Below are 26,193 nucleotides of genomic sequence, written 5' to 3'. Positions count from 1 at the left end.
CTCCCCCAGTCATGGCCACCAACTAGAGCAGCCCGCCCCAGATTGCCCCCGGCAGATGCTTGCGGTTTCAGCCTCCATCAGCCCCAGCCAGTCTGGCCAGTGGCCAGGGAGGCTGGAGGCCCAGCGCTTCAGGAAGGCGCCAGACGGGAGGAGCCTGAACTGCGTGGAGCTGCTCCACGCTGGGGGCTGCTCAGAAGGAGCCACGTCCAAGAGGTGGATGATGCTGGGAGGGAGAATGGAGGCTGCTTGGAGAGTATTCTCGGGGGCTGCTGGGTGGTCTCCAGAAGAGGAGGTGGAGGAGGAAGAAGAGGCACAGGAGGGGGCTGTGGGATGTCAGCCATTTCCAGACACTGAAATGAGAGGAGCAAAGATGCTTCTCTCAAGGCCAGACTCCCCAGGTGCTCCAGCAGTTCTGAGAATGACCAAGATGGGCAGTTAGTGGGAGAGGGCTCGAAATGGGGGTTTCTCAGACACAGACGATGCAGGAATGGCTTCTGACCCCATGACACCTGACCAGCAGAGGAGGGCAGCCCAAAGAGAGGATCGGCGTGCAGAGCGGAGGCCGGCTCATTTCCAGAAGGCCCCTCTAGGAGGATGGAGCCCAGGCATGCTCATTAGGCGAGTTCCTGGAGATGAATACTAGATTGCGTTCAGCAAACAGCTCAGTGCGTGCTCAGAGAATCATTCCGGGTGTTTGTGCACCTGGAAAACACTTGGGTCAATGAAGAATGTTTTGCAGGAAAGGTCTGTGGCTCTGAATGTGCGAAGGGAGGGACCCCAGCACACGGCAGGCGGTGCTGAAGCCAAAGAGGCAGTGCCAAAAGCAGGAGGAGACAACAATACCAAAAGAGGAACCCAGTACATTGTAACATGAGCCACTTATTGCCAATAGCTAGGTCTTCGCAGAGGTATTTCAGACTTCAGAAATGTGGCAGAAAGCTGAATGCAAGCTGGGAAACCACCACACTTTCAGTGGTTGTGGGGAAGTGGTGTGGTTTTGCTTCTCTGAGGCCCTGTGCAACATCGGACAGAGTCCTTCTGGTTCCAGGCAGGAGCATGCCACCATGCAATGCGCTCAACAAAGCCACAGATGTACTTGCCAACCGTGACCACATTTGCGCATTCTTTTGGAACAAGTTTCCCCCAGTGGCATTCACACACATAAAAGTGAGGACTGCCAGTTTTAGCCAATTGCTTACATGCATTTATTAAAATGCTTCCTGCAATTCATCTGGAAGAAGATTTCTTGAAAAGGTCTTCATATTTTAACATGATACTTATAAACCTTCCAGATGGCAAAGCATCATCCAAAAAGAGAGACAGCTCTTTTGATTCTAATTTTGATTCTAATTGTAAGCTGTCCCGAGGCATCAGTGGTGGACGGGGCACAAAAGTTTTAAGTAAATAAATACAATTCTTATATACGTGATCTTTTAAAAAGTATACTTTTTCTATAGGCTTTTTAATCGCATCAGAGTCCCCCCCCAACACCCCCCCACACACACACAGGTGTTGTTCAACAATACACTATGAGACATACAAATTATCCAAAGAAGGGCACAATCCCAGCAAGAATCCCACACCTTCCAGTAATCTGGACTAGTGAAAGTTGTCGCATGTTTTTTTCTGTCACAACATTCATAGGTTTGTACCAAGGTTACTTCAATAGTGCACAGGGGCTACAGGCCACCTCGGGAAGGGACAGGTAAACGTACCTGTGAAGACTAAACTGGCATTTTCGAGTTCTTCTTGTGGAACCTTGAAGCTGAAGGATTCGTTGTAGCAGGGATCGATGGTGGCCTTCATGCACGAAGTCTTTTTGGTTTTCGCCAGTTTTAACCCGTGAACGAGCTGAATTTTCACAAAGGGATCTGAAAGGGGGAAGCACAACTCGAGCTTTGCAACTGAAATTCCATTCATTGAATACCACGACTTCCACAAGGGCCTTCACATTTAGGGGCAAGGATACCCAAGGGCTGCCTCCTCTGGGACACAGCCTGTTATCTCTGCAGACAAACGAGGCCAGCACAGACACACCACGCCAGTCCTCTACCAATTACACTGGTTACTGCTTGGAGACCAGGCCCAATGCAAACATGAAAATTTAAAGCCCTAACTGGTTTGGGGCCAGGCTATCTCAAGGAACACCTCCTCCCCGATACACCTACCTGAACTCTTACGATCGTCATTGGAGATCCTTCTCAGGGAGCCCTGTCCAAAGGAAGCAAGGAGGGCGGCTACGAGGGGAAGGGCCTTCCCAGTGGTGGCACCTCATGTGCAGAATCAGCTCCCCAAAGAGGTGCACCTGGCACCCACTCTGTTCCTTTCAGCACCAGGTGAAAACCTTTTTATTTATCCAATATTTTAACAGATAGAGTTTGTTTATTGATTTATTTATTTTTCGATTTATATCCTGCCTTTTTCCTACAAAGGGCCCAAGGCAGCTTACATCGTTCTCCTCCACCATCTTATCCCCACAACAACAACCCTGTGAGGTAGGCTGGGCTGAGAGTCTGTGACTGGCCCAGTCACCCAGCTGGCTCCATGGCTGAGTGGGGACTCGAACCCGGATCCTCTGAGTCCCAGTCCCACGCTCTTAACCACTACGCCACACTGGCTCTCAGTTTATCCTCATTTTTACTTTATTTTACTGTACCTCTGAATGAGACTTAGCTATAATGGGGTGGGTGATTTTGTACCATGTTTTATTATATTTATGCTATTTATTAATGGGATTCTTGTGTTTTTATTATATTGGGTTTGTAATAATTACAGTGTTTCTGACTTCGTAAAGCACCCAGGGATCCTTTGAGCTGATGGAGGGTGAAGAAATGCAGCAAGCAAGCAAGCAAATAAATAAATAAATGGGGTTATGTTCTCTCCTGAACCCAGTGGTACTAATAAACCAAAATTTGTTACTGTTTGCATGAACAGGACTGTATTTATTGATTATATTTCTACAGCTCTCAATAGCTGAAGCTCTCTGGGAGGTTCATAACTGCACATTGGAAATACAATAAAAATACAAAAATATCGATAACCCAGCAACAAACCATGGATTCTCTTCATGATTAATAAACCATGGTTTGCTGGCACAGCTGGGTTCAGACAGCATGACCACCTACAGTTCAGCAACAATCCACAATCCAACCAGCACTCGCAGTCAGTCCTGATCACGTTGTCTGAACTTCATTCAGACACTCGCTTCAATTCTCTATCCTTTTCGTGGGGAAAGAAACCTTGCATGGATGTTGAAAGAAACATTTCACTCTGAGAGAAGAGAAATATGCCAACAGTTTCTCACAGGTAGAACTCACCAGTAGCACATCCTTCTCTCTTCCCCCCTCCTCACCGAATCTGGGGGGGCTGACTGTGTTGGCAGTCTGGCCCCATTTCCCCACCTCCACAGGGTACCAGACGTAATCCTGCTCTGGAGCATTGTGGGGAAAAAATGGCAGCCATCCCAATCATACTGAATAATATTCGGACAGACTTTGCAGAGGGCCCTTTATTTCTGGGGATGAGGGAGCACTGCATGGGGGGAACCCTTGGGCGATTCTCTCAGAGAAATACCTTCGGGAAAATTTAGTTGCAGCTCTGTTGGGCCTTTGGAAGCTATCCTGTTCCGGCCTTCCTTGGAACTGTCCGATGAGCCGCTTCTGTTCCGCAGCGGCAGAGGTCAAAAGGTCCTCTGAATACTTTCCACTGGGAACAACAAAAGTTCTGGCCATGGGGAGGAAAGCGCAGATCTCAAAGGCTGCGCCGAAAGGAGGAATTAGGAGGCGGCATCACCACCGAAGAAGAGAGGAGACAGGCAGCTCTGTGGCCAACCGGGCCAGTGCTGCCTCCCCAGTCCCGCTGAGAAGCCCGCGCGGGGAACAACGAGGCAAGACGACCACCTTGATACCCCCAAGGGGGTACCTTTTCATTTAACCGTCATTTTAAGAATTAGAGTTCTAGATCCTGAAGTTAACAGTCGCGTTTTATTTTAATCATTTTAGTTATTTTTATTTATTCGTTTTCTTATTATTGATTTATTCTCTTTTTGCTTAATAGTGGGTTAATTTGATGGTATTCTGTTAGTACTGATTGTATTTATTATAATCGATTTATTATTATTTATTGTATCATGAACTGTATTTTTATTGGTGCTGATTTTATATTTTGCAAACCGTCCCGAGATGTTTAGTGAAAGATGGGATAAAAATATTTTATTAAATTAATTAACTTAAAGGAAGTCTGGAACTGAATGGAGGCCTTTATTCTGCCGGGGGCAGGTCACCCCTCCCAGGCTCCGCCCATCCCAAGGCATAAGGGGCAGCTTCCCAGGTGGAGCCCAGCACACTTCCTCGGCTTGGTAGACTGGGATAAGGGATGGAGAGGGTCACAGCTCTGTGGGTGGGAAAGGCTCTGGAGATGCAGGAAGCAGCACAGGGGGGCTCCCGGCCTGGAGGCAAGGGGAACCGCAGCTCCACAGCCCAGGTGAGCCCAAAGCATCATCCAAAGGCCCACAGGTGACAGAACAGCGACACATATCCCCAGGTCAGTGGTGAACTGGCCGTCACAGCATCCTCTGTATTTTTAAAACATCTCACAGACAGGGGATGGCCAGGCATGGAGCTGGTTACAGATACTCATCTTACTTTACCTTTTACTTTAAATATTTATTATTCCTTGGTAGAATGAAACCATGTTTATTCCCATGCTTATCATCCAGGCAGCAAAAGCAAAATCTGTCTTAATCCTGCAGTCATGATGGTGCTATGAATTAAATGGGTACACAGTGCAAATTTGCACACGGTCGTTCATCCTTTCTCTCGAATGACCGGGTAAATTGATTTGGTTTGGTATTTGTACACTTTTAGCCACATGCAGCAAGCCACCCACTTTGCACTCCTCCATCCATGCACAGCACACCTCCAAACTGGTGCGTGGCCAGCGTGTCCTTGATGTGCATCTCCAATGATGCACATCTCTCTATGAATAATGTCTCCCAAGCGGCATACGGCCCATCGCCGACTCTGCACATCTGCAAGCATGCACAGCACATCTCTCACCATGCGCGCCTCCACCTAGGGACAGAGCATCTCAAGCTACGCACCACAGTCATTTCAGCAAAAGCACACGGCTGTACCTGAGCCTTGGCTCATATCCGTCTGAAGCAGCTGCTTTGCTCTGACAATGTCCACGTTCAGTCTTCCTGCGCTGGGAAGGTAGTTCAGCGACAGCAAGAGTTCGCCCAGTTCAACTTCGTTCTACAACAGAAGTGGATCAAAAGCTATAAACGGGTTTGTTGTTTAACGAAGGGGAAAGTCCAAGTTCACCTTCAACCACGGAAAGTTTCCTTGAAGAGAAGGAGCTGTAATAGATGCCTAGAAGGGTTGCTTCCGTCGTCACATACCCCTCTCAAGAACGACAGTGGCCACGACGCAGGGTGAAGGAAATTCATACTGGTTCACCATTCTGTTTCTTTTTGTTATGAAAAGATACGCTCATCTAGTGACACATTCAGGTTTTCATTTGTTTCTAGCTTCTAGCTTCCATCTGTTTCATTCTTCACATTCTTTTAATTATTTTCTCCATTTAAACAAAAGACAAAGAGATTTATTTTGTGGATAGCCAACAAAAGTGTCAGAAGAGCCAACTTCTGCTGCCTTCAGGATCTTGCATTGTATAAGGGCACTGTAGAAAATAAAATGGCAGCCCCCATTTTATTTTCCCACAATGCCCCAGAAGAATGTGACCATGCAGCCCCTGGTGGAGTGAGGAGGAAATGCGGCTACCAGGGTCACCGTTCCTGCCAGGCCCTGCTGCAAATACCAAGCAGCCGTTCTGCCTCATTGGGAGTCCTGCTTCGTGCTCTGAGCAGGAGTAATTTTTCTTGGCACAGAAAAATTAGCACCTTTGTAGACTAAAAATCCATATATTTACAAGTGTGCAAGTTCACGTCATGGACATGCAGAAGCAAGCACAAGTCTGCAGCAGCCGCAGCCACCTGAAATTAAAACAAGCCATCCCATCGTGGCCTCAAGGAACGAAAACAAACACCGCTCTGCAGGCCTACGTCCGGCAGGTGTCTGCCAGACAATTGCCACTCTCCCCCGCCAGAACAAATTGAGGACCCCTAGAAATGCGAGACCAGAGAATCCTGGCCTAATTTTAATTTTGCTACCTTTATTTATGTTTGATTTCAAAGCAGACCTGAGCAGCTCAGATTTGTTCCCTTCACTGGAACAAGCTAAGCTGATTTGCCCTGTTCATCGGTTTGGATTCTGTTTGGATGCTGCTTTCTGCCACAGGTGAATCTGCGTCAGGAGCAGTTCATGGTGTTATGATTACCTGGCATCGCATTTTGGCCAAAAAAGGAGACCAGGGCAAATGGGTGACCTACTTGCTCTGGGGCAGCCTCCCTGCCACCGACGAGGAGCCTTCCAGATGTGGCCAGATGGCAACTCCAAGCCAGATGTGGCCCAATAGATGTGGGCAGTGAGTGTTGAAGTCTCAAGTGAGCACCAGGTTGGGAGAAGCTCTTCTGGATGAACGTCTGCAGGAGCTGGAGACTCTGGCCGTGGACCAGATGCATCTGGGGCGCAGTCCCCTCTGGCCCGTGACTTCACCTGCTCCTTCCCCAACCTACTGTCCTAACCTCCCCTGCTCTGCATCCTCACACCCTACTCATCCTTCCCACTGGTAGAGAACGATGCGGCAGTGGTGAAATCGCCAACATCCTGAAGCTTGGCTCCAGAAAGTCGTCTTCCTGTCTTTCCCAAGGGGGGAAGATACTTGATGACTTTCAAGGGCTTTATCACCTTTTGCCCAAAGGTGGCTCTACGCCACGCCTTCCCTGACGCGCCTCAAGGAGCTACGGGGACCCAAGCTGAGCCTTGGGCATGGAATCGAGCTGGGAAGCGCAACAGCTCCACAGACGAGCAACGGGTGGCCATGGCCACCTCCAGAAGCGGTGCACACTGTGAGAGGGAGGCAGAAGACAATAGCTAGTGGACGACACTTCCTTGGGACCCATGTTCCACACCCAGCCTACACTCCCCCCATGCATAATGCTTACACAGTAACAATACCGAGATGGGATTGTCTGCAGCCCTGATTTTCGGAAAGCCGAGATGTGAGGAAGGGCTCGGGAAACCCACTGAACGTGGGCTTCACAGAGGACTGGTTAACTGCAGCAGGAAAAGCGGTCATGCTCAAAATGGGGCAAGCACTGCAGTGGGGTGGGGGCCCCTTTGGCCTCCAGATGCTGCTGGGGCTCCAACTCCAGCATGGCCAATGGTTGAGGATAATGGCAGCTGGGGGATGGAGCGGCCATCTCATGGTATCCGGAGATGCACAGCTTCCTTATGTATGTAACAGGGTCGCTGTGCTTATTATCCTATTTTAATTGATGTTAAAAGTCACATTTTCCAGAGGGATAAGGAAAGAACAACAGCTGGCGAACTTCTGCCAACATCTCCTCTCCCAGATATCAACAAAAATGGATCACAGCCAGGAGCATTTGCTGACCGTTCCAAAATCGGCTAGACCACTTCCACTGCTGCTCTGACTTAGCCCAGAGGGTGCCTAATCTGGATCCCATCCGATGGCAATGAATCCTATCCATGAGAGTGGGACGCATGCTTTCAAGACTGGGGTATCCTAAGCGCCACTCTCTGGAATTAGCACTGTATGTGATGCGTTCCTTCCCCTCATCGTTGCCTCTGCTATCCGTTCTCTTGCAGTCTGCTCTTCCAGCTTGTACAAACCATGCTGTCCTTCCAGCGAGGACATTCCATCCAACGGTCCTTGGATGACTGTTTGGACCAGATCAAATGTTCTTTGTCTGCCATCAATGGAATGCAGCCAATGTTTTGTTCATGGCAGTAACGTCACAGTGTTTACCAAATTCCATAGCCCAAGGTGGGCCACCAGTAGCCCTCCAAATCTTCTTGTACCACAGCTCCCATCATCCCTCCCCAAGCTGGCTGAGGCCAATGAAATTCAAGAACATCTGGAGGGACCACAGATTAGTCAACTGTACAGCAATAAAATAACTCAAATACAGGACTGCATCCTGCTGCCTGCATGTTATTTTCAAATTTATATATATAATTTATGCAAGCTAGCACATAGGAGGACCGAGTCTAAGGCAAACGTTTTCATGCGTAAAGGAGCGGTCTGTGCAAGGATGTGATTGTGGAATGCAAGAGCCAGTCCCCTTTGCCAGTTCTGTCTCTCCAACGAGCAGAAAAGGCCCTTCTGTGTCATGCCCATAAATAACATACACCTCCAACTCTCTCAATTTACCAAGGAAATTCCCTCAAGGCCCACAGCAGCCCTGAAACCGAGAAAAAATTACCACATAATGTCAGCAGCAGAACAAATGAAGTCAAGAACGTACAACGACAGCCTCCACCTACTGAAGCCAAGTGGCCAAGCTGGGCTCTTACACCATCGCAACCCAACTAACTGTAAAGTGATAAGCTGTGAGGACAGACGATGAACAACAATGCTTAGTCTTTCCACAGCACAGAGGTGGGAATTGTGTGCCCCCAGATGTCATGGGACCACAATGGCCGTCATTCGTTACCACTGACCATGCTTGCTGCAAACGATGGGAGCTGGAATCCAGCAACATCCAAAGGTTCCACGTTCCCCAGCTCTGATATTGTGATTTCAGGATGCATTAAGCATACAGGAAATCTGTAAGAGCATATTATTCTCCCATTCTGCAGATGGGGAGACTGAGTCGGAAAAGCACCGCTTGCCTAAGCCACCAGGTGGTGGCTTCACGGCAGAGGCAGGATTGGAACTGGAGACTTTGATATGTCGCTCAGCCTCTAAAGCCACACCAGCTGCTGCTCTTGGCCCTCGTTACTGGTTCTGCATTGCTCCAAAAGTTCCTGGTTACCTGGCACAGGTATACAGTGATGGGACTCTGTATTCCAGTGTATAAGACATCCTGTTCCTTATGCCTTATACAGAATGCAGAAGACAGTCTTTCCATTTCCATATCACTGTTAATTCATCAAATTCATACTTCTTGAACCAGAACCAGTGGAATGTGATCAGCTGACAAAATTCATACTTTCCAAGTGTGCATTGCAGTTTGGCAACATAAAGAACACATACAAAAATGGGAACCTTTGACAAAGCAAGTGCAAATAAACCGATACAGTTGAAATAATGCCTTTCCCGTACTGTATCCTCATGGGGAAACATGCAGAAATTCACTTTATGCAGGAGGAAAATGGCTTGCAAAGATGTGTGCCTTTGAAAAGTGGCACAAACATTTTTACTTTCAAAAGAAAAAAAAATTGAAACTACACACAAGGGTTTGTGCAGCCCAGACATATTGCAATCCAGTGCAGAAATTGGTTGGAACTTACTAAGCTGTTGAAAAAGGAGAACTTGCCCCAAACCCAGCTTGACTGATCTATTGAGTCCAGGTTAAACTGCAGTTATGAAGGGGAGAAAAGTCAACTAACCGAGGTCTCCAAGAAGAGCAGCATTCATGGTAAATGTGTAAAAGCAGGGGTGCAGAAACTCAGGGCTGGGGCCCAAATCTGGCCCTCTAGGGGTCCAGTAGAGGTCAGACACCCCATCCCCTGCCTTTACCGCAACCCTTGAATGTTTGATGGTTTCCTGATGTTTGCCTAATTTTTTCACCATTCTCAAAGGTGCCCATGCCTTTCCTAAGACTTAGTTCCTGGCAGCCAAAGCTAAAATGTGCAGGTAAATTTTGCCCTACTCCTTTGCTGTTGGTCCCGCCCACCACGAGAACATCCATTCAGAGAGCTGCTCCAAACTGCCATTCAGCCTATGACCTGGGGGCACTTTCGCATCCCTGACATAAAGAAAGCTTTACCTGAGAGCTGGGGACCAGGGCCTTCCACCAGTGTCCACCCTTCACCAGGTCCACATCACTCAATGGCATCGACACCTTCCCGATGACACAGTGGCGGGAGAATTTGTCAAAATCCACTATGGTCAAGAGCAGAGTCCGCCTCTGGGCTTCCAAGAAGGGGATCTCGAAGGTGTAGCGCTCCTCAAACACAGGGTTTTGGGTCTTGCGCTTGACTCCCGTCTGCTTGGAGTTCTTCTGGTCCGGCAGGAGGCAGATCTTCACGTACGGATTGGAATGGGCCATATCCTGCCTTGAGCCATCGTAGGAAATTGGGGGAGGCAGGTCCTTCGCCTCAATTACCCGGACAATGAGGTAATTGTGCAACAGGTCATACTGGGTGCTAAAATGCAGCATGCCCAGCTGGTACTTCGCAACTATTTCCTCATCTGTCAAGGAGTCCATGTCATCGCTATTGGAGTCGAGGGAATACAGCCTCGGCTCAAATTTCCTAAAATAGTCATCAGGGGTATAGGTTTTCCTCAGGATACTTGGCTGGACAATTTCCTTCTTGGCTCCTAACATGCCAAACTCAATCGGTTTAATGTCCACGAGTGGAGAAGTCGGCCACTTCAGTTCTAGACCTGTACAAGGGGGACAAAGAAGAAATCCTGAAGCGGCTCAAAGTCAACCCCTGCCCTGTTTCATCCATCAAACGAGCAAAGCAAGGAGGATCTGCAAGAAAAGGCTGCAGTGCAACTGCTCCTGTCCCGCCAGCCAGGTCCTTCTGCATGATGCTTCAGGTCATTCTGAGCTGTTCAGAGGTTTTCTGCCTTCCGGGCTTTTTCCCCCTACAGAGTTGCTTTTCCATTTCTGCAAATTTCCCCCAAAGCTCCTGGAAGTGCAGAGATGATGTCATTTGGCCTATGTATGGATTTACACCTGGCGGTGATGTTGGTATACAAGCACTTTGATTTTACTCTGATTTTGGGTAAACCTCACTGGCACCCAGTTGATCTGCAACTGAGGCTCAATTTGAAGCATTTGTTTTGACCTTTAAAACAAACTATTCTGGGATCAAGGCCTCCCTGCCAAGAGGCATACCGTCCTCCTTGTGTTAACTTCTGAGGCCTTCCTTTGTATCTCTGCACTGGGAGTAGCATGCTAGGTGGCTAAACAAAACAGAGCCTTTTCAGGGGTGGCACCTATTTCTTAGAACGCAAGCCTGAGGAAGACCCAGCCAGCTCCATCATTATCGGGCTCATTCACAGGTATCCCAGAGGACAAATGGGGCTGTGCAGAAGTGTCACCCTAGGCCTTCCAGCCAGAAATGAGAAGGCTGAAAAAGGAGGGGAGCGGGGGGCTAGCATGGTTTCCCTGGGTGCTATTCCAAACCTTCACAACTTTACCTGTGGCTTTTCTTTGCACATCCTCTTGGGCGTTTTTAACTCTGCCAGTGCATGCATGCCCAAATGCAGCACACAAGTGTACCCACAAAGCAAGAGGGGGTCTTTTAGGACATCTAGTCCAACCCCCAACATAGTGTAGGATTCCAGGAAGCAAATCCAAACCACAGGCCTCCACCACCCCTCTCAATGCTGAACTGCATGGTAGAGCTGCAACTCCTACTAAGAATTTCCTCCTAACGCTCAACCAAATTGCCTCCATAGAACCGCAGCCCATCAGATCGAGCCCCGACCTCCTGGACAGGAGATAGCAAGTCTTTGGTCCTTCCAGAAGAACAGTCCTCCAAGCCCTGAAGGTGTCACCCTCTCTGCCCGTTCTCCTCTGGGCTAGACAAAGTCAGTTCTTTCAACCACATCGCATACATGAAGCAAGCAAATATTTCAGAGTTTTCTTCGCAGGGTTTCTGGAGAGAGGCACGAGGGAGCAGCTCTTTTCCACTTGGCTTCGGAAATCTCACCGTTTGTTCCCCCATGAGACAAAAGACACCACCGAGCCCCACCCCTTCCCCATCTACCACCACAGCCCCACAAGATGCCCCATTACTGGCAGGCCTGCCAACGGAAGCCATACTTGAAATGCGTCTTGAGAGGCTGTTCGTGGATCGGGCGGTATCAGAGGATGACCGTCTCCGGTCTGGTGACACGTTCCGTGGTGTCGGAGGTGGCTCACTTGCCGTCACGTTGTCAGAGTCACCATCTTTGTCACTGCTTCGATTTGTGGCCCTGAAGAAGAGAAAGTATCTTGGAATCGCACCGTCCGCCACCCTCTGTCAGTTGCTTTCTCCACCAGTGAATTAATCTATCCATGTGGAAGTATTTCTGATACTTACTTACTTACTTACTTATTTAGGGAGCTTCTATGCCGCCCCATTCGCCGAAGCCTTGGGGCGGCTCACAATCATACATAAATAACATAATGTAAAACAATATAATTTAACAGTATAAATTAAGTCACCCTGGCCAAAGAATAAAATAAATAATATTCACAATGAAAATAACGTTTGAATAAAAAGGTCTTCGCCTGGCACCGAAAAACAAATGACGGCGGTGCCAGGCAGACCTCTCTGGGGAGCGCATTCCATAGATTGGGCGCCACCGCAGAGAAAGCCCTCCTCCGGGTACTTACCCTCCTAATTTCCTTCACGGAGGGTTCCCGGAGAAGGGCCTCTCCCGCTGATTTCAAGGGGCGGGCGGGCATATATGGACGTAAGCACTCCCTCAGGTAATACTTTGAGAGTTCACTCCCTTTCTCTGCGCCTCATGATTTAGACCACAGATCTGCACGTAGATTTATTATTTTGATCATTATGAAACTTCTTTCTGCTTGCAAGGAACTGATGTGGCTTACACAGTCTCTAACCCACGCCACAACACCCTTGTGGGGTAGGTTGGCCTGAGAGTCCAGGACCAGCCTCAACTCACCCATGGCCAAGTGGGGTCTAGAGTCAGGCTTTCCCGAGTCCCAGCTGAACTGTCTCGCCATGGCAGCACACTAGCTTGCCATTCTTATTGCAAACTAGCTCATAATAATAGCGGCAGTAGTCATGGATCACTTGCTGGGCAAGCCAATAGCTTTGGGAGGCCAAAGGGTTGTACCCTGAGTAGTTTACATACAAAACTCAGACTAAAAAATGCCTGTATAATGAAAGCTTATCACAGTGTATTGATGGATATTGTTTGAGTCTAGATTATGAGGTATAGATGAGTTCAGATGAGCTCAGTTTCTCTGTTTAATCAGGGTCACCCCAAAGAAGTCACAAGTTGCAGCTTCAGCTTAATCTCACAGAGCACACTTTGTTAAAACATCCATGTCTCGTGTTTCATAACCTGCAGAACCAAGGAGCCATCAACGCTGCTCTTTGTGTGAGATTCATTCATTCATTCTCAATGAGGCAGGAAAGCAAATACTGGAGAGAAAATGACAGAAGGTGTTGTTGCCATGTGTGCTAAGTCAACATAATTAGATTTGCCACAGCAAGACAGACAAGTTGTCAACATTGTACAACGGAGCAAAGGAAGGAAGGAAGGAAGGGGAGAGAGAGGGAGGGAGGGAGGGAGAGAGGGATAGAGGGAGAGAGAGATCTTTCAACTCCTTATTGGATGTTGGAGATGAAATTATTTTTCAAAGCTTGAGTCTGACTCTAGCTCTCCATTTATTTATAAAATGATGAAGCTTTGCTTGTTCGGCACAGAGAGTCATCAAGGGGCTTGAAAAATAAGATAGCTTGCAGTGGTTCTACAAAGGAGGAGAAGTGGGGAATTCATTCAACTGCGTCTGGATTTCACTTGCTGGTTCTCCTGGGCTACTCAGTGGCACTGCTACCAAGAGTCCCTCCCTCTGCTTTAGACACAGGAGCAAGAAGGCAGTTGCTCTGCACGCAGAAGGCCCTCCTGGTTCAACCCCCAGTATTTCCCAGTAGGGCTGGAAAAGGGGCCTGCTGGAATCCTTGGAGAAATGCTGCTGCCAGTCAGTGTTGACAAAACTGGACTACGGGGCTCCATGGACTCATACAATACGAGGCAGCTTCCTGCATTCCTGCTCAGATCTTGCTCTGTCCTGCTCCATGCAATAGGCCATCAGATGCTCTGGGCAAAGCTCAGCAAGGAAGCACAAGGTGAGAAAGCCAGGTGGACCAGAGCCCAGCAGGACAGAATCAGGACCATGGACAGCACCAGAGGCCCGGGCTGCAGACTTGGTTTCAGGACCATGGAGAGCAACCCTCCGAGTCCACTCCCAAGGCACTGAGCTGCAGATGATGAGACTTTTATAGACAGGCTGGATGAGTCTTTCCGGAGCTCCACCCACTGAAGCCACATCTGGCCGTTAAAGGGCCAGTGTCCTTTTCTGTAGTTGCTGGCTTCTCTTCAGGGAATGAGGGTTGGAGAAGCCAGAAGGGGGTTGGAGAATGCTCCTCAAAGTCTCCCTGATCACCAGAGGGGTCTGAGGGGACAGCAGTAAATGGGGCATATGATCTGAGTCAAGGGGTCCCAGTGGAGAAGGGCAGGTTCCTCTTTGGAGTCACTCTCAGTGGACATCTTCCTCACTGAGAAGACTTGAATTTGGGCCATGACAGCCTCTCCCTGCTTTATCCTGGCACTCAGATGCTGGGAGAGGCAACAGTCTGGTGTAGTGGTTAGAGTGCTTGGCTGGGAAGACCTGGGTTGAAGTTCTCATTCAGACAAGAAGCTTGGACTTTAGCTGAGTCACGAACTATTTCACAGTGTTTTGATGAGGATAAAAGGGAGAGAAAGTCCTGTTTGCCAGCTTTGGGGGGAAAGCAGGATAAACAAGTAGCAAATACATTAATAAACAGAGCTGCATCCACACGGGCAGCTTGTAGGGAAGCTTTGCATTTGCTTAGAAGATAAATCCTTCCATGGTGATACAGAACCAAGCTCTGAAAACCACAACACATAATAAAAGATCAGTAAGGAATGGTTAAGGCAAAGCAGCCCCCTAAGTGTACAGACCCAGGAGAGTCCTAACTCAATTATAGGCCAAGGTAAGCAGGCATGTCTTTAGGGCCTGCTGGAAGGTTTCCTATGAGGAGGCTTGCTGAATCTCAGTGGGAAAAGAGTTCCCCAAGCAGGGGGCCACTGGTAAGAAGGTCCTGCCTCTCATTTCTGCCGGCCTAACTGTTCTTAGAAATAGCAGTCCTTCAAAATACAGCATTACAAGGAATCCAGGGCCTCCTCCTTCCACAGCAATCCAAACTGGGACACCTCAGACCCTGGCTGAACTTTGCTTCCTGCTCCCCCTGATGCAATTCTGAGGGAGCAGTTTCTCTGAAAATGCAGGGAGGGATCATGGGTAGCTGCCCATCAAAACACCAATCCTGGCTGATAAGCAAGGCAAGCACGGTAGACAGACAGACAGACAGACAGACAGACAGACAGACAGACAGACAGACCCCTCCTAAATGCAGCATCCAGACTTACAGCCAGGGAGGCATCTGTGCTGGAAACGGCCCCAGGATCTCCACTTCATCTTCACTCGACTGGCAGCAGCTGCAGTCGTAACACTTCTCACAACAATTGCGGCAAGTCCATCTGCACAGCAAGAGATCTGAGATTCGAGACAACAGGCCCTGGGGCCGTTGGAAACCAGAAAGCAAAATTACGACGGGTTGGTCGCTGGCGAGAATAAATACTCCGCTGTAATTTATATACAAGCCTTGGGTTTGTGTGTGTGTACACGCCTGTGTGTTGCTCTCTATTCTGGCTACCACAATTGACAGGGAATTATGTCTATTCCACTGATGTGAAAGAGGGCAATTATTAACACAGCTGAAGATGTCCACCTCTTATGGGTAGTTTCTTGGCCTTTCTGCATTTTTGTCCCCTCTCAGAAGCAGAAGTGTACTTAGCACCAAGAGCTTTAAGCTGCAATAAGCTGGGATGGGGGCCCTGTTCTTCTGCCTCTGCACCCCCCCCCATGGCTTGCAGGCCACCCTCCACTGTCCTCCCTGAGCCAGGGTCAGCACCCCAGCCTAGCCTGATGAGCCAGAGTGGAGAGCCACTGTGGGATGGAGGTGAGAGCTGGGCTGGGTTGCAGTCCCATTTGGCCATGAAGCTCGGTAGGCGAGCCCAGGACTAGAGCCCAGATCTGCCAGGTCCCCGGACCAGCACCTGACCACTCCACCCCACCATGAGTCTTACTTCGGCCCTGCCCGTGTGGGGGTGGCCTCCCTGAGCTCATTCTGCAGGCGCAGCGCAGGCCGAGAGGCATCCACAGTGCAGATCCTGAGCCACTCCCCACCTTCTCTGCCCTCTGCGCACCGGCTGCTGGAGTAGCCACTTCCCCGTGCCTAACGGCAGGGCCGGTTCTCTTATGCTCCGAAGCACCCGGGGGTACGAGGCTGGAGAAGGCTGATTAAGGATGCTGGACACCCTTTAGCTCAAGGGCCGAACTCAGTTTTGGAAATGTTCATGGGGGGGGGGCATCCCAGGGGTGACTTGGGGATGCAAAGCGAGAGTCCAGGCTGCAGAAAGCTGACTTGGGCAGGAGCAAGATGACCCGGGCCTTCCTTCGGCGAGGGGCAACGTCAGGCTGTGCCCCAACGGAGCTGCAGCTCAACTGCAGGGCCAGCCTCTTCCACGAAAGGGCCTTGACTGCCTCCGCATCTCTGGCCTGTGACGGCGGCACAGAGACCCAGACTCAGTCGGAGCTTCCAGGGCGAGAGTCTTCTGACTCCTTCGAAGGCGATGGAGCCTCCTCGGAAGGGAGAGGTGCTGACCCGCCCAGGGTGTGCCCAGTTTCCTCTCTCCGCTTCCAAAACAACGGACTGTTCTTTAGCAAAAGCTCTTTATTCTCCAGAGTACTTCCAGCAAGCACAGCCAACAAAAAGAGTCTCTGGGCATGTACAGATTGGTTTGCTGAACCCAATCTAGCAACGACTTCTAAGAACCCTCTTTCTGAGTGTGCCTGGGCCCCCTTCCCTGGGGAGGGCCCTTCCGGAGACGGGAAATCCTCTTCTCTGCCCGTCATCCCTCCAGTGGAGCGCTGTCCCTCCACATTAGGGGGTGAAGGACCATCCCAGGCTGGCTGCTGCAGGGGCTCTTCTCCCACACCCCGTTCCTGAAGCCGTAAATCTCATCATTTGCCTGAGGACCAGCCCTTGAGAGAAGGCCCTCCACCTTTTCCATCTCAACGTCTGAGAGTTTGGGCTCTCACGGCCCCTCGGACAGTGAGCCAAGGACCCCTGCTCGCTTCATTCTGAAAGCTGCTCCCTCCCACTCAAACCCTTCCTTGGAGTGGATAGCCTCACCTCCCTCAGGTGGGAGCCAGCATGGCACCGCGGGTAAAGTGCAGGGCTGGGACTCGGGCGACCCAGGTTCCAGTCCCCGCTTGACCAGGGAGCCAGCTGGGTGGCTTGGGGCCAGTCACAGGCTCTCAGCCCAACCAACCTCACAGGGTGGTTGTTGTTATGGGGATAAGACTGTGAGCAGGAGGAGAGGAATGATGTAAGACAAAAGTGAGATATAAATCAAATAAACAAACGAACAAATGGGGATTGGCCCATACGGCCATGGCTGCATCCTGTGCTCTGGTATATTGGACAGTACTCTGAAAGAACGAGAAAGGATCAGTCCCATATTTTGGAAGCCTCCGAGGTCCTAGACTGCCATACCCCCTGTTCTGGCACTCCTGATCACACGCAGCACGATCCCAACAGAACTTGTGGTGACCTCTTGGCACATGTTGATACTCTTCCCCCTCGCACAAAAAAATGAGAACTAGTAACCTTTTTAATAAAATTTGAAGTTCCCTTTGGATCTAGATCCCCAGTACCACATATTCCACAGAACTGGCCACAATTAGCCAGTCACTGATATATAAGCAAAGGCAATTTGTACAATTCAAACTTTAAACATAAAATACCCATGCTGAATCTGCACGGCTTTTACTCATGAAGAGACTGTGCATATTGGAAAATGTAGAAAGCAGAGATAGACAAAGCCAGACGAGTACACTAAAAAGCATGACTGAGAGAGAGGCAGGAGACAGAATGAATCATCAGATTAACTCACCTCATTTATTGGTTCCAACTGCCCTTTTAGATATCCATGATGAAGCAAAGGGGTAGAAAATTTAAAAACAAAACAAAAAACAAGACCAGTTTAGCAAAGCTGTACTGACTCCAAAAAACCTGCCCTCCCAGCACCAAGCCACGGCTTTGATTTCTAGCAAAACGGAGCTATTTTCAGCTCTGATTGTTCTACATATTTTGCAGAAGGTGAAAAGATCTCTAGGGGAGAATCAATTGCTTCTGTGCACTTTCCCCAATAGGTTATTTTTATCCCTTTGCAAAAGAGCTCTCCCTACCCAAACACCCCTCTGTGCAAGTCAGAGCTGGCTTGCAATAAACTTACCGTGTCCAAGTTTTACTCCCAGGAAGCAGGGAGGGGTGAGCAAGCCATGGTCAGGCACATGGTCTTTGACCTTTTTGGCATTTTCCCCAACCTCCAAATTTGTGGAAGCCAATCGGAGCAGATTTCCACTTGTGTAGGGCAAAACAAACTGCATTTGCTGCTTAAATGTGGTTAGCAGTGAAACAAGCAAAGCTGGCCTTTTTGGATTGCTGCACCACCCAGTTTGGGGGCACAGCGGAGTGGGGAGCCTTCAGGCGCGAAACTGTACTTGTTCTGTACTTGAATACAGGTTACCATGGAAAGAAATACAACTTCCCAGTAAGCATACATAGGGCTGGATACAAGGGAATCCCTCCATGAGCAGAAGCCTCCACTCAATCCACTCCTCCCCACACAGAAATGATCGCATCCTTCTTTAAAGGAAAGGGTTCTTCATCACGCTTATCATCACAACAGCCCTGCAAAGTAGGCTAGACTGAAGGAGACTAGCAGGCCCAAAGCCACCTCGTCAGTTTCACAAGCAAGTTGAGATATGAACCCCAAACTCCCCACTGTGAATATTTTAGAGCTGAAAGGATGCAGAAAACAGCAAGCAAAATTAGAAGGTGGCTAAAGGAACTCGCCCGAGGAAAGATTTCACCATTTGGGGCTTTCAGTTTAGGAAAAAACTGCAGGACTCCAAGGTTTCTGCTCACCGATTCTTCCCACTCCATCAGAACTGGAGCAGTTTTGCCAGGAAGAATGGGCAAATGTGGCAGGGTCTGGATGTACGAAGCAGATGCAGACCAACCCAAGCAGAGGCACAGCTGCCCTGGCTGGCCAGAGACGCTTCTGCCACGTACTGACTTGGGAGAGAAATACTTACGCAACCAACAAGTGTTGCGTGCATGTGTGGTATCGCGTGTGTCGTTTTTGTGCTGCAAACATATTTTTCGCTTTCACAGCACTGACTATCTTGTGTACAGCTCATAGTAGCAATGCCAATTAAATCCACTGCAATTCCAGATTGGAAGGGAGCAAAAGCAGGAAAAGAACCATGGAAGGAGGATACAGTTCTCCAAGCCACTATCTACTCTCATTCTTGCACTGGTGTTCACAGTCCGAATCAATCTGCAACGGCTACTCCAGGAGTAGAGCAGGAGATGTGTCCTCCCCACTCCAGCACCTGAACTTCTCTGGCTTCCTACCAGTCGGATTAATGGCTTGCCTGCTCCTTTCAGCACTGCCTTCTCTGACAGAAAGCTGCTCATCATGGTCTCGGGTGAAGGTTTTCCCTAGCTCTCACTGCCATCAAAAGCCACAGAAAGGCCAGGGGGCTTCAATAAAAGATGAGCAAGAACGAGGGAAGGGATCCGACTGAGCACAACTGCAATAAATGCATCACAAGAAAAGGTAAGGACTTTAATGACAAAACTGAACGGCATTAAGAAATGGGGGAGAGGAAAGAATCGGTGCTGTTCCCGGAAGAATTACTTCCCTCTCCTTGGCAGATGCAAAGATGACGATGGCAAAATTCCTCCAATGCCTTCTGCACGCCACCCGGATCCACTCCAACGCTACACTCAACTGCGGGCCGTCCCCTGAGCGCCAGCTCCGAGGAGGCCCAAGGACGGCAACAAGAGGGAGGGCTTTCTCTGTGGTGGCCCCACATCTTTGGAACAACCTCCCTGCTGCGGCCCCCAGCACCAAACTTGCCATCTTTCCAGCACCAAATAAAGGCAGCCCTTTCTGCTGAAGCCTTTCAAGATTAACTCAGCTTTCAGGTGCTCAACCACTCCAGGTGAGTTTCCTTCTACAGGAAAATTTGAGGGGCCTGAAGGATTCCCCCAGAGACCTTCCACCCTGGCCAAAGGGCTCCACCTGTTGGGGCCCATCTGATGCCCAGTTGCTGCCTGGCTGGGCCTGAGAGACCGGCGGTTGGCCAGGTGGGTGGGTGGCTTGTGGGCGTCGGGTACATGATCACAACCAATTCCCTAACCCTAATTCTTTGTCTCACTGCTATTGCTTTAGAAATCTTGCAAATTCTGCGAATGGTTGCATTTATTCCCTCCAGTAGCTGTTCTGATTTTGTCTCATTTTGCACCTTGTTTTGCACGGCATTCTACCATATTTTGAATATTGCATTAGTGTATTTTGTGAACCAGCCCGAGAGCCTTTTATGACCAAGTAGCGGTATAGAAATTTAATTTCATAATAATAAATAATAGAGTCATTTTACAGCATGTTTCAACTATTTTAAATCCAGTTAATGCTGCTTTGCTTTTATGACAGAGTATTATATTGCATTGTTTTGATGTGATGCACTTTTGTAAACCACCCAGAAAAACAGGCAGACTTGGGAACAAGCACCAATAGCTGCCACAGCAAGTCTAATTTGTCCCTTAAGGCAGTCGCTGCCCCCTCTTCGTGGTCAGGGCTGACCTTACCTCAGCCGTGTCTTGCTTCCCAGTCTCTTGCTCAGTTAAAAGGAAGCATGGCGTGAAAAATGCATGCGCCCAAGCATGGAAACAGAGCGTCGTTACTGTGCCTACCCTGTGAGTCTGTTGTCCAAATTCACAGCCAATTCATCCAACCATCTTCCTTGTATGTGGCCAGACGTTTGCAGCTGAACGCTGCATGATCCCATGACGCAAATCTATACCTCAGCAAGTCTTCCCAACATAGGAACAGCACTGACATTATAAATGGATGTAGATGTTACAGGTAATTCAATGCATGAGTCATGATGGGGGACTAGAATCCCCAGGGCTGCTTCAAAGAATTATGTCCAAAACTGTTCAACCTACACATCTGATTACTTATTGAAAAATTAATCCTTCCTCTAAGGACGGTCTTGGCCAGGCACTGGAAGCTCCCTTCCATCTGGGCTGCAGAAGGTCTTGTATTTGGCAGAGACAGAAAATGCTTATCCAGTTGCAGTGGATTGGGCTAACCACTGTTAAGAAACTAAAACAAGATCTGTGTTCCAAAGCACATCGAAAACACGTCTGAGAAAAGTAGGATTTTCAGATCGTGTGTTTTCCAAAGATGGAGAACCAACATGTCCCCCTTTCTGGCTCCCAGCAGCCCCAGGAAGGACCAACTTTTCCCAGCAGCCACCGGGACAACTGTGCCTCCTTCCTGCATCCATCACTTGGCCTGCCCAGGCTGCACTGCACCCTGGGTCTCCAAACAAGCGGTGCTGTGTGTTTGCTGCTTCTTTTTCACTGCCTGCTTCCTCTCCAGAACTCCGTTTATGGTCCCCCAGCTCTGCCTTCCCCTCCCAGAGGAGGCCTGTGGTTCAGTGACAAAGCACCCGCTTTGCATGCAAAAGGCCCCAGGTTCAATTCCCAGCATCTGCCCTTAAGACCAGGAAAGGCTCTGGCTAAAAACCCTAAAGAACTACCAAGAATATCTATGGGTTCTCTGCCAGAGGAAGCACTTGCCTAATTCAGTGGGTTCCCAGAAGAGTAGAGCTGGAAGGGGCCACTAAGACCATAGGTCCTTCTCCAGGCAGGACCCTGAGATAAATCATCCAAAAGAGGACTGTTAGCCGCATCTTCGATGCCTCTAGTGCAGAAGAGCCCACGAGCTCCCCAGGTAATTGGCAGCTCCCTCCCATGCTTCTGTGTACCGCTGGCAAAGTTTACACTTCAGTCTCCTCCTGCAGCCAGCCTCCTCCCGAGTAGAGGAACCAGCTGCAAGACAGCACCCGTCCTCTGAGCTGGGTTCACCTTCTGTCAGCCTTCTATTTCTGATTTCACTCAGCACAAGTTCAGTTGCAATACCAACCTTCTTTTACATTTATTGAATGGATTTCACAGTTGCTTTGGTTTTATTAAGCACGTCCTTCATAATAAATTGTTTTTTCCTTCAAATTGCAAGCCACTTGGGCTACTGTTCTACTGCCACAGCAGTGCTGGCTTGGGAGAGCAAGGCTGCTGTCCTTGGTACTGACCATGCTTCGCATTCATAATAGACCCAGGCCCCTTTTTGCTCAGTGAGCACATTTGGAAGGTTGAGAGGAAGTTGTGGGCACTCTCACAAAATGGCTTCCAGGAGGGTGGGGCTTGCTTATCCCCAAAATGGCTGCAACAGTGCCATGGCCAGTCACAAAATGCTCCTTTCCTTTCCCAGAAGGCAAACTAGTGAATCTAAAATATTAAGTACAAGCTCCAGGTGAGACCAGAGCTCCAAATCACAGAGGAAAATCCAGAGGGACCTGGAGGGGCAACACTCCACTTTGAGCCAGCCCTTGGCCAACCCTCCGCCTCACAGGGCTGTTGCTCCGGAGCTGAAATGGAGCTGCGGGGGCCACCCTGGGGCCACCTTGGCTTCCTCAGAGGAGGAGAAAAGGTGGCATAGAAATGCAATGCAAGAAAAGAAGAAGGGGAAGGAGAAGCAGCAGAAAAATTCACACAGACACACTCAAGAACTCTCATGTCTTTTCACAACGCTGAATTAAGCTATGAAACTGCTGCAAGTTATGGGGAAAGCTACTGATATAGATATTTTCAGGAGAAGACTAGACAAAATACGGGACTATACTATTGGTAGCAAAGTAGAACTTCCCTGTGCAGAAGCAGTATGTATGTATGTATCTTTGTACCCCACCTTTTTTCCTTCCAAGGAACTCAAGGCAGCTTACAGATTTCTCCTCCACCTCTTATTCTTATCCTCGGGACAGCAACCCTGGGCAGTAGGTTGGGCTGAGACTCTGTCACTGGCCCAGCTAAGTCACCTACCGAGCTCCACAGCCAAGGGACTAGAACCTTAGTGTCCTCCTGGAGAATTAAGGTTATCACCCCAGTCCTTCTGGAAACAACTTATTTTCTTCTTCCCTTCCCAGCCCTTTCTCCTCTTGTGTTGTGTCTTTTTAGGTTGCAGATGTATTTATTTTAGATCGTAAGTCTATCTATTAAACCCATCTGCCCTGCCCATTAGCCAGGATGGCTCTCTGGACAGCAAATTTCTAGGCAGGGAAAGAAACTGTCCTGTTTAAATCTCAGATATAAGCCACACTGGGAACTTTTGGGACCCAAGGGGCAGAGTTTTATTTACTTATTCTAAATTTGAAAGAAAGAAGAAACTCAAGCTACCCCCTCAAGACTTCCACCACTGCAAACACACAAACAAAAGAAGAAGAGCAACCGCTTTCCCAGCTCCACCGGCAGAACTCCAAAAGACGATGGAGTACTTTCCCCTGATGCTCTTAAACTGCTAAGTAACAACCAGCAGGCATTATATATCTGAAATGCAGTGGAGAAAGCAACATGGATCCAGTCATGATAATGGGAGTGCAGCGGACAGGGAGCCGTGCTAAAGCAAACAAAGGGAGAAGACAACCAACTGATGGGGCCTTGTAAAACCATAAAGGCAAACACAAACAGCTGTGTGGGACCACACCATCCCCGCAGAACAGGGGCAGGCGGCGCGGAAGGAAGAGACAAGACGGCCACAGAAGGATCTGGCAGATCGGTGAACAGAGATCAATTGGCGGCAGGTTTTCAGAGGGGGAAAGGATCTCATTTTAATCCACTCATTCAGTTGGAAGGTCCCGGATGTGTAGAAAACTTGGAGAAAGGTGTTTTTCTTGGGGGGGAAATTGAGTGGGGCTTCCTCTTCCTTCCTTCACCACTAGGAAAAGGAGCCACTTGCAGAATTTTCTCCAAATGCTATCCATCATTTTATATTATCATCATCGCCCCTAGGGGGCTGGCCCCCTTGCCTCCCTGGATTAAGGTCTGGATATTGTAGCAAGGCAGCCAGCAACAAATGAGAGAGAGAGAGAGAGAGAGAGAGAACGCATGCAAGCAAACAAGCGAGTCAGCTTTTTCCCATGCTCATGGTGACCCCCATCTCTGAGATACGCTTGGGAGAATTTCTCCCCCCTCCTTGGCAAAGTGCAGGAAAATGGTGTCCGGCTGGTCCCCCCCCCCCCGCACCACTCCCGTTTCTCTGTCCATTTTGAGAGACTGTTTGTACACAGCTCCACCCACTGAAATCCCAAGAGACAGCCCTTCTTAGACTTCAGTAGGGTAGCCTCTTATGTATTACCGAAGGGTGGGGGGGGGATACACAACAGTAATAAAAAAGGGGGGGGGAGACCAAAGAGGGCAGTGATTGGCACCATACTGACATATGCCAGTTAATTTAGACGTGTGCAAATTGAAGGACCACCCTTTAAACAGAAGTACAATTCATCCAACTACAGCATTGAAAACTGTGGCCACGTAGCTTGCGTGTCTTCCTGCACCGCTGCCGAGCACCGACAGGCAACTGTTCTTATGGCCGGTTCTGTGTACAGTGGAACTGGACAGGGCAGCCCTTCAAAGAGAGGACGTCCCTCTAACAGCCCTTCAAACAGAGGGCCACCCTAAGCTTCAAAGCTGAAAGACAGAAGGCATTCCACTTACTGACACAGGAAGACAATTGCTCCAGAAGAGGAGCCTGGAGGGAAGAGAACACCCCCACCAAAAAAAGGAGCTCATGGCACCTTAATGGTGAGCAGGTCTGTTATGTCAGTAGCTCTGATGAGACTAGATTCCACTTCATTGAATGAAGACGCTGCACAGAGCTGATGAAGTGGGTTCTAATGGGAAGACGCAATGGCAGCCTTTAAATGGCTGAACACCTGTCGTGCAGCAGGGAAAGCCGGTCTGTGCTCTGAGAGCAGGTCGAAAGGGCAACGGCGCAAGCAGTAAGGAAACAGGCTTCAGCTAAATGCTGGGAGGAGCTCTCTAGCAGCAGGCACTGTTCAGTGGTGGAATAGTCTGTCTTGGCGGTCTCTCCAACATGGGGAGATGGGACGGAGGCTCCTACTGGACTTAGTACTGCAGAACAAGCCTTGGGTGGTGGGGGAGGGGGGGTCAACTGGATGAACTCCAGAGGCCCTCCCAGCTCTAAAATCCGAAAGCAAGTACATCAAAGCTTCTGCCACTCATGGAACTCAAGTTAGCCATCACCTGAAGGCAGCAAAGATGCTTTTTGTCAATGATCAAAAGGTATTCCAGTTTGCTCCGTGGGCCAATTCATAAGTAATAGGACACGCAGTTTTCCAGTATGATAGCAAGCCTGTTTGAACCTTGGTACACTTCCCCACCCACTCCACTTGGACAGAAGAGTAAATTTCACTTGAAATTGAGGAGAAAAATATTGGAAGAGCAGTTCAAACAACAGGGCCAGATAGTAGGACAAGGGGAGAGATCTCCGCCCTGGAGATATTGGACAGCCATCAGCTAGGCATGTTCTGGCTCTGAATTGTCTGCACTGAACAGCAGGCTGGACTAGATGGCCTCCAAGACCCCTCCAAACTGTATAATTGTATCTGCCCAGATAAACTCACAGAAAAAGGCTACTAGGATATATTCTAACTAGTCATAAGCCCAGAAGGAAACAGACTGCCACATGGCATTTCCTATTTGATTTCGGTCACCTCACACAAAGCAAGAGTCACAGCAGGACCTTGGATAGCACCCTGCTGGCCAGAAGGAGATGTTGTCTCAGCCAAGAACAGAGGCCCTTAAAAGCCACTGTTCTTTCAGTGGCTCCACCCTTGCTAGATACTGTCTGAAGTTCTTAAAAAGCCCGCATCTGTTTCTGCACTCCCATGCTCCTGTATGGCTCAGGGACATGAGAAGCCGTTGAAGAGTTCTCTGTAGTCAGGCAATGAGAATGCTACATCTTCCAGCTGAAACGGTATAAAATGTGGCGCCAGATGCTTTCCCTGAACTTTGGTGTCCTGGGACCTTCTCAATATGAATCCTCCTCTGAGGAACACTGACCCTCACAAACAGGGGACAGGACACACAGAGAAGGACAGTTATGAAATAGATTCTAATTTTGCAGTTAAATTAAATTCTCCTATTTTAATGGATTTCTATAAATAGAACAGGGATGGGGAAATTGTCAGGCAAAACTTCTGAAGGGACACAACTCCCATCATTCTTCTCCACTGGTTATGCTAGCAAGGATTGATGGGAGTTGCAGTCCAAAACATCTGATGGACTATAACTCACCTACCCCTGATTTGCAGTGTGG

The 26,193-nt window shown here is 49.0% G+C and overlaps 1 protein-coding gene across 1 annotated transcript in view; it reads right to left on the bottom strand.

Moving 5' to 3' along the window:
- Nucleotides 1-19,427, bottom strand: part of SYT17 (synaptotagmin 17) — a 28,084-nt gene extending 8,657 nt beyond the window's left edge. The window contains exons 1-7 of the mRNA XM_044433674.1: nt 19,382-19,427; nt 17,833-17,855; nt 15,241-15,389; nt 11,873-12,024; nt 9,860-10,479; nt 5,135-5,255; nt 1,716-1,871 (exon numbers count right to left, since the gene is read on the bottom strand). Coding sequence (XP_044289609.1) covers nt 1,716-1,871; nt 5,135-5,255; nt 9,860-10,479; nt 11,873-12,024; nt 15,241-15,389; nt 17,833-17,855; nt 19,382-19,427 — 1,267 coding nt within the window. The remainder of the gene's footprint in view (nt 1-1,715; nt 1,872-5,134; nt 5,256-9,859; nt 10,480-11,872; nt 12,025-15,240; nt 15,390-17,832; nt 17,856-19,381) is intronic.
- Nucleotides 19,428-26,193: the final 6,766 nt, after the last annotated feature.

Source organism: Varanus komodoensis, unplaced genomic scaffold, assembly GCF_004798865.1.
Source record: "Varanus komodoensis strain SLA01 unplaced genomic scaffold, ASM479886v1 scaffold26, whole genome shotgun sequence".
NCBI lineage: Eukaryota > Metazoa > Chordata > Lepidosauria > Squamata > Varanidae > Varanus > Varanus komodoensis.
Note: the sequence above shows the minus strand (reverse complement) of the source record. Positions and strands in the feature narration are given on the sequence as shown.